At 51.1% G+C, this 7,759-nt stretch overlaps 1 protein-coding gene across 1 annotated transcript; it reads right to left on the bottom strand.

Moving 5' to 3' along the window:
• On the bottom strand, nt 1-5,553 carry VTCN1 (V-set domain containing T cell activation inhibitor 1). Its single transcript, XM_008946308.1, has 4 exons — nt 5,433-5,553; nt 3,642-3,989; nt 865-1,143; nt 1-122 (listed from the first exon to the last, which is right to left on the bottom strand). Exons 1-4 carry the CDS (start codon nt 5,551-5,553, stop codon nt 1-3), a joined length of 870 nt encoding a protein of 289 aa, XP_008944556.1.
• Nucleotides 5,554-7,759: the final 2,206 nt, after the last annotated feature.

The following is a 7,759-nucleotide window of genomic DNA, read 5'->3' as shown; positions in this document are numbered from 1 at the left end:
TTATATCAACAGCAGATACAAGGGAAGCAGAAGCATCCAGTCACAGGCTGGAAGGGAGGAGGACACAGACTCTGCATTCCGGTTCCGCAGCTGCAAGTTGGTCGCCCTTGTAACACTGAAATCTGTAGCAGAAGAATAGTGAGAGGCTATCAGAATGGGAAACACAGCAGGGAAGGCAAAATGAGTGTTTATATTTATTCCTCCCCATTTTTCTGAGTATCAGTAAACACAGACCCTGCCACTTCTGCTAAAGACTCACTGCTATGAAGCCTTTGCTGTAGAATATCTATGACCCCTGTCATGTAGAAGAGGAAAAGATACTCAGGCTTTTTGGAAAGCTTGCTTTCTTGTAAATAAGGTGGCCTTTTAAATAAGCTGAGTGGGCTGGAGTCAGAGAGATTGTCATTAGTAACAGCTAAAGAGGTCTGCTGGTTTGGTACACAAAAGGGATCTAAGGTGACCTGCCTAAAGAAAGTATCAAAAGTTGTGGTTGTTGGTTTGCTTTGATTAACATTCAAAGGAATACACTATTTTGAAGTGTGTCCCCCTTTGCCTTTTCCTTCTCCCTCCCCTTCCTCCCTCCCCTTCCTCCCCTTCCCCTGGCAGTTCTGTCCCTGCTCCAAGGGAGCAATTGTTACCATGAAAAACATCTGAAATACCAGGACCAAACACAGACCCCCCTCCTTCATTCAAGGGACAGAAAGAGAGGCGTGGATTAGCCATGGATTTCAGTCCCTTCCTTGACCAAAACTGTGCACTGACACAGTGGAGGTGGTGCTGCAGGAACCCCCTGACACACACGGAGGTGCACTGTTTAATCTCTCTTCTGTGTGCCTGTGGTCTCTGGGTGATGTTAAACACTACCTGTCACTTTGATGTTGCCTGTAGCCTTGGCAATGCTGTTTTCAATCACGCAGGTGTAGGTGATGTTAGCAGTGACGTTGTGCAGAAAGGAAACCACTTTCAGAGTGGTGTTTTCAGCGTTCAGCTCGTAGCTGGTGTTGGCAGCACGGGGCAGGGACTCCCCGGCGTCACTGCAGGCTGTCCAGCGCACCGCAGGCTGAGGGAACCAGCGTGGTGCTTCACACTGCAACCTGTTCCCACTGCTGCTGTTCTCCATGTGGATCCTAGGGGTGCTGAAGGCTTTGGAAGGGAAAAACAGGGAGAGAGTCGGAAAAAGGCAGAGGTCGAGGAGCTGGGCATGAAACGCCCGGGTGCAGCTGCTGGCCAGTCGCAGGCATTTCTCGGGTACTCGCTGCCGGTGTCGCAGCAGCACGCGTAGTCAAACCAAACACAGAGGCTCAGACAGAGGTCTGTACAAGCTGGGCTACAGGGGATCTAAAGACTCCTAGGACCAGGCAGCCCAGTTTGACAAGATCTTCTGAGGTCATGGGACAGCTTTAGTGTCTTTAAGTGATTCTGCTTAACAGTTTTGGGTTGGGTCCACGGTTCATAAGCTAAGCCTTTCCCAAGAGCTCCTGGACATCCAGGCTCCCAAAGCAGCCTGGGCTCAGGACCTGGCTGGCCTGAGACTGCCCATGTCTGCTGAATGGCCTGGCTTCCCTGGGCAGGAACCACAGCTGGCACAACTCTGCTCACCTCTGCTGAAGACTAGGGGCTGAAAGGAGGCACCTACTACTCTGTAGTAGCGAGAGGCATGCCAAAAATTATTGCTGCTATCAGAAACAGGGGAAAGACTCAACCTCTTCTCTGACTGAGAAGGGAGCCTGACCAACACCTACGTCTTTGTGATATGACTCTGAGGCTAAATGGGACTGCAGCCAAGGGAAGCTTCGTCTACAACTGCTAGGGCTGAGGGCAAACTAAGGTGTGGCCTGAGGTTTACACCAACATCCCTGAATTAAGCAAAAAGCTTAAAGCCCATTGCAAACTTGGCTGTGTTTCAAAGCCAAGAGTATCTCAAATAAAACTTTGTTAGCCATCGTTTCTGTATGTTCATCATATTCCCCATATGCACATATGTAAAGAGAAACAAGAGCTTTTTAGGAGAGCAGAGTTCACCAGTTTCAATGGAAATAAAACTTAATGCAGCATTTCACGTGTTCTTTCTAATGCCTGTTCTGTGTGGATTACTTTAATATTGAATCAAGCAACACAAAACCAGGCAGATTCACAAGGTTTCAAGGTAGGGTAGAAGACCAAGTCCCACAGGACTTAAGCACACCTCACACACAAGCCAAAGCCCTCTGGCTTTTTTGTTACTTACTGTACTCCCAAGCAGTTCCTCCATCCTTGCCATTGCAAGACAAGAGGTTTGTGAGCCAAGCAGCTTTTTTTTTCACTGCTTGGGAAAGTGCTTCCCATAGGAACAGGGCAGAAAAGACACTTAGGAGACTGTGAAGCAACACTGGCCAGACATTCCTGCAACACCAGCTCTTGTAGTGCCTTTCTCCTGGGACAGGCTTCCCTGTGAGTGACATGGGAAGTGGCTGTGTCTCCCAGACCTCTGTCACAAGCTTCTGCACAGAGGCTGGTGCCCCCTGCCTGGTGCTTTGGCTCTTCTGGGCCAAAGGAGAAGACTGGACCTGCAGAAAAGCAGCAAGTCTCATTCAAGAGCTTTGCTGGTTTCTGCTGTCGTGCCATGACTGGCCTGAAGCACAGAGGAGCCCCTCGTGCTGCTGGTATGGCTGGCCTCACCACAACAGCAGTCACCCATCCTAAAACAGCATTTCCTTGACCTGGAGGTGCCTGACCATTTTTCCTCTCCCACCTTGAGCTGTTGGGCTCAAGGGCTTAAGGGGTGTGCTGGGACCTCAGGGATGCCAGCAAAAGCCAGAGAGAAAAACACTGACTACCTACCTGTGCAGACTCACGTTATCTATATTGTATAGTCAGTGTAACTTGCCACAGTTGTGCCAGAAAGACCCAGAGGTGACAGAAACAGGTGAGACACTGCTGAGCTCAGAGTGTGTTGCTTTGTGCCAGCAGGGAACACTATGGCCAAGCCAGGAGGGTTCAGAACAATTAAGCACCCACAAGTGAAAATGTGTCTGTGTCTGCGTTTTGAAGTTGACTCATAACAAGGTGAGTAACTGTAGCAAATACGTAATGCTTCAGGTAACTGTGATATGGGCAGTTTGGTGCTTTGACAGGAATTTGAAAAAACTTAATAAACTTAAAATAAACATTAAAAAAATAGGAAAAAACATACTATACAGGCTACAATTTTTACTTTGCAGCTCTTCTCCTGGCTGGAGTTATATCTTAATTCTAGAGAGAAAAAGCTATCTTTTCATCTTTAACAGGTGAAAACAGGTTTAAAAGCCTGGACCTTTATAAGACCAATTAGCCATTTCTATTCTTAGGGGCTCTTTGTAGTCAGATATGTAGCTGGTAGACTGCATGTGGTAAAACAGAAGACAAAAGACAACTGAGAGCATTAAAATAATATGGAACAAGTATGTGTAAGGAGCAGGTAAGGCCATAAACACCTCTGCAAAAGTAAAGATAAGATAAATACCAACCCAGTTGCACTCAGGGTTATACAGGGCCTGACAGTGGTTGCTGGAGGAGCTGGTGCCACTCACACAGCCTCTAGCACTGGTGTAGCCACAGGTAGGTCTGACCGAGCCGCATTAGCCTGCATTTTGTGGCAGGATTTTCTCCCTTGTGCCCCTCACCTCCCGTCCTGTACTGCAGCAGGGCCACTCCGCTCCCTCTGGCCGTGGTGACCGAGCACTGGTAGGTGCCAGCATCGGAGAGCTGCACGTCCCTCAGCTCCAGGGAGGCGTTGCCACCAACCACCTGGTCTGCAAACACCGCCGTGCGACCCCGAAACAGCACATCTTGCTCTTGCAGGTGGTCCTTCCCACCCTGGAACTTGTGGACCAGCCCAGTGACTCCCACCTTGGCCCACTGGATGGCTATGCTGCCCGTCCGGACGTCAGGCTCAAAACTGCAGCTGAGGATGCCACGCTGGCCGATGTTGCCCAGAGCTGTCAGTGCTGTCACGCTGATGGGGCGTTTTCCTGCAAGGGGGGAGCGAGGCAGTGTGAGAAAGGTGAGGTCCTGAGTATGGAGAAAGGCCCGACTGCCCTGCACCAACCCCACAGCTGAGCAGGCACCGGCACATCGCGAGGACACCAGCAGCAGTTCCCAATGCTGCTAGCAGAGGCCATCTCCCATGGCTTATTTACCAAGATAAAGCTCACCAGCTTTTCTTTAGCAGGCAGTGTGCTTCAAAAAGTGTCTCCTCTTACTTGTTGGAGAAGAATTGGCATGGTGTTTTCTTGCTCACTTATATGTATCAGGGAATTTTCTCTTTGCAGCTGCCAGAAGAGCATGATTTTTGTGCCTTTTCTTAGTCAGGACTTCCCTTTAGCAATATAAATGTGATTGCAAGGCGTAATACTGGCAGAGAAAGAAGAGGCTGCTCTTTCACCTTTACTGGAATCCAGACATTTTCTTTGGTTTAACAAAAGTCAGCATTTCCTTTCCCTGGAGATACAGAGCACTTCTCAAGTCAGATCTTAACCAGCAAGCTTGAGAATTAACTCCTTCCTAGAGCCAGGTTCTCTTTCTTGTGCAGTCCTTCCCTTAGCACGCCCTGAGGAGGCAGCATTTTGGCCAAACACCAAAGCAACATAATACTCTTTGTCTCTTAGGGAGCAGGGGAATGTGCCCCATACTGCCAGATGCTGCCTGACTTCGCAATAAATACCATCATCTCCTCCCATATGGGAGAAGGAGCACAGTACATGCAGGACTTTCTGTACATACAGGCTTAGGCCTCCAAGCCCACAGAACACAGGGCTACATCTCCAGCAGCACAGGCTGCTCTACACTTACCAACCCCTTGCCTCAGCTGGCTTCCCATGGAGCAACAGCTGGAGCTGAACATTCCAGTTGCTAACACACCAGATAACTAAAACATAGTCAAACAACAACAACAACAAAAAAAATAGCCTTGCTCTCTGCTGTGAAAGTATGAAGGAACTCACTTCCTGGGGTAAAACAAAGCTGCTCCACAGAGCTCCACATGTGCATGGCCGCTGCTGCAGCCTGGGGCTGGCCTGCTGACAAGCTTCCACAGAAATTAAGAGCTAACACAGATTTCCTTATTCAGCTCTGAGTGCTAAGTCCTGGTGTCTTCTAACCCATCCTGAGCTGGTGTGTGTGTAAATCTCTGCATTATTTAAAACCTCACAGTCTCCAAGGAGAGCACAGCTCCTTGTGGTTTAATGCCATGGAGCAATACCTTGTTGAGAAAGGCCAGAACTGAACTTGCCTGGGGAGTTCAGCCATCTGGAACATAAGCTTTATAAAGCGAGCCTTTCATGAAAGAGTTGTAGGTGGCACTTCCACACGAGGTCACACCTCAGTGCATGTGTGGGCTGGGGACACAGAGGTAGAGACAGGGCAGAAGCTCATCACTCCACACCTAACAAGAAGAAACCTGAGCAGTCACATACCTGAGACACCAAACCCGATCATCAGGGCAACTGCTGCAGCCAGGATGATAATGACTGTAGTCACGCTATTGGTGAAAAAAGAAAGGACAACCTTACCATGCAACCCACTTCCTTCACACATACATCTACAGTGCCTGTCTGCAGAGCCTCTGGCAGGAAGGTGGTCAAGGCTGGGAAGCCACAGACCTAACACAAGGTGGACGGGTGAAGCATGTGACCGACCACAGTAGTGTTGAACTTTGGGGTGAGCCCCTGTCATCCATGTGGCAGGAGGATACCCAGGCTTTGTCTTTGGGGGGAGGCAGTGGATCCCAGTGGAGGATGCTCCTCTCTGCATCCCCCAGTGCATAAGCAAGCTGAGCAGTCCCTGATAGCACTTGTGAGGAATCAGTTGCCCAGGGAGGCAAGCAGAGCACTGAGACAGGCCGCTGACTCCAGGAGAGATCCAGGATGAACCAGAGAGCAGGCAGCACGGGACTGGAAACAAGACCAGGTCTGTGAGCTGGTCAGATTTGGGATGCTCCATGTGGAGATGGATAAGTTGAATGCCAGACCGAAGAGGAGACAACTTGCCACGGCCCAGAGGCAGAGCAACCCCCAGAGGAGGCAGCATGGCACAGAGCAGCACAGCTCAAGCCTTGCTGACCACAACCCGTGTCCAGCACAGCTCTGGCTTGGATGGACCCATAAGCACGGCGGGGGGCAAGCTCCCACCACAGCCGGTGGAGCTGTCACACGTGGTCCTGGGCACATTTTCATGTGGACTGGAGGGTTGTGGCAGCAACTTCAGCTCCCCACCACAGCAAGCCTTGAAGCAGCTCCCCACAAAACCTCACAAGTATGTCTCAGGGCAAGCAGCTCACATGCTCATGCCTGACAGTCTCACAGGCGTGCTGGGCGCAGACCTGCTCAGGATTGTCAGAGAAGAGCAGTGAGCTGCAGGAGGTCCTTGCAGGGGACTTTACCCTACTACCAAGCCCAGCAGGGCACTGGAGAGAGCTGTGCTGCAGAAGGCACGGGCACCAACAGCGGACACTCAACACACCACGCTCAGGGCTGCCAGCCCAGGACCTGCTTTGCCCCACTGCAGGCAGAAACTCTCGAGCTGCTGCTTCCCATCTCGCCCCCAGGCAGGACCAGGCTGTCAGATGTCATGGCCCTCCCTCCCACACAAAAACAGCTGCTCCGTTTCAGGAGGGTTCGCTCACTCTTTCACACCACCCTGCTCATTCTCACCAGCTTTCACTCACAACCAGGGTGGACAGCAGTTCTCCTCCCACCCCCTTCTGGAGCCCTGCAGACTGTCACAGCTGACCCTGTTGGGGAGAAAAGCAGTGGACATCCTCCAGCTGCAGATGTCCAGCAGCTGGGGACCCATCACCAGCCACTGCCTCTCCTGGTGTCCTGCAGGATGGGGACTTTGTTGGCTCACATGTATCCTGCAATGTGACAAGTCCCAGCAAAGACTTGTCATGTCCCACGGTCCTCAGCCCCAAATCACTTGGGATATTGGCCAGGCTCACCATGGGACAACCTTGTGCTTTCCTGTTCCAGGGCAGATAAGAAGCCTCTTGTACACACTGAATAACATCCACCTCCTTGAGGAGCTTCACCAATTTCTACAGAGCCGATCCAGAGCGAGATAGTTGCTATAAATTCAGCCAAGGTTGCCATCACCAGCCTCAGCTCTCACACCTAGGAAGCATGGAGCAAGCAGCAGACACACTGTGCTCTCACACAGCAGCTGTGACTCACCTTCACCCCTCTAGATTAAATCCTCCTTCCCAAGAGTGGGTTGTTGCCTGTGGGGGATTTCATCAGTAATTGCAAGATGGGGTATGGTAGGGAACAAGCAGCCCAGGTGCCTTCCTGCGCCGTTCCTGAACGCTTCAGGTGCCACCCAGCTTGCCTCTGACCCTTGAAAGGACCCTGGGGCCTGAACACCACCTCTGCCCTAGCACTCTGCTGGGCAAAATCATCCTCAGCTTGCTCACAGACAAACACAAACCAGCACAAATGGGCCAGCACCAATGCTTTTGTCTCCCTTAGGTGCCACCGGCCCCCAAAGCTGCAAAGCCTTGCTAGCTTTGCATCCAGAGGGGTGTTTCCACCCCTGGTTTAAGGCAGCAGCAGGACTTAGGGGAAAAAGTCACTCATTTGTCACTGGGGGGATGGCAATTTCGGGTACACGGATGCCCCTGCCCACTTCAACACTCCTTGCCAAGAACAAGAGTTTGGAGGAAGAAGCTGGAATTTCCTCCACTAAAACAGCAAGATCCAAGAATCACAAGGGCCTTAAAAAGATTTGCCTGTCAGCCCCCTCCCCT

The sequence above is a fragment of the Merops nubicus genome, unplaced genomic scaffold, assembly GCF_000691845.1.
Source record: "Merops nubicus isolate BGI_N331 unplaced genomic scaffold, ASM69184v1 Scaffold1488, whole genome shotgun sequence".
In the NCBI taxonomy this organism is placed as follows: Eukaryota; Metazoa; Chordata; class Aves; order Coraciiformes; family Meropidae; genus Merops; species Merops nubicus.
The sequence above is the reverse complement of the archived record's forward strand: the minus strand, read 5'-3'. Positions and strand labels throughout refer to the sequence as shown.

What these genes read in the sequence shown, in the direction of transcription:
- VTCN1 (XM_008946308.1), bottom strand. Translation starts at nt 5,553, where the DNA reads ATGTGTGAAGGAAGTGGGTTGCATGGTAAGGTTGTCCTTTCTTTTTTC. An exon ending in GATCGGGTTTGGTGTCTCAG is followed by an intron (nt 3,990 to 5,432) that starts GTATGTGACTGC and finishes CCCCCCTTGCAG; the next exon opens with GAAAACGCCCCATCAGCGTG. An exon ending in GCTGCAGTACAGGACGGGAG is followed by an intron (nt 1,144 to 3,641) that starts GTGAGGGGCACA and finishes TCCCTTCCAAAG; the next exon opens with CCTTCAGCACCCCTAGGATC.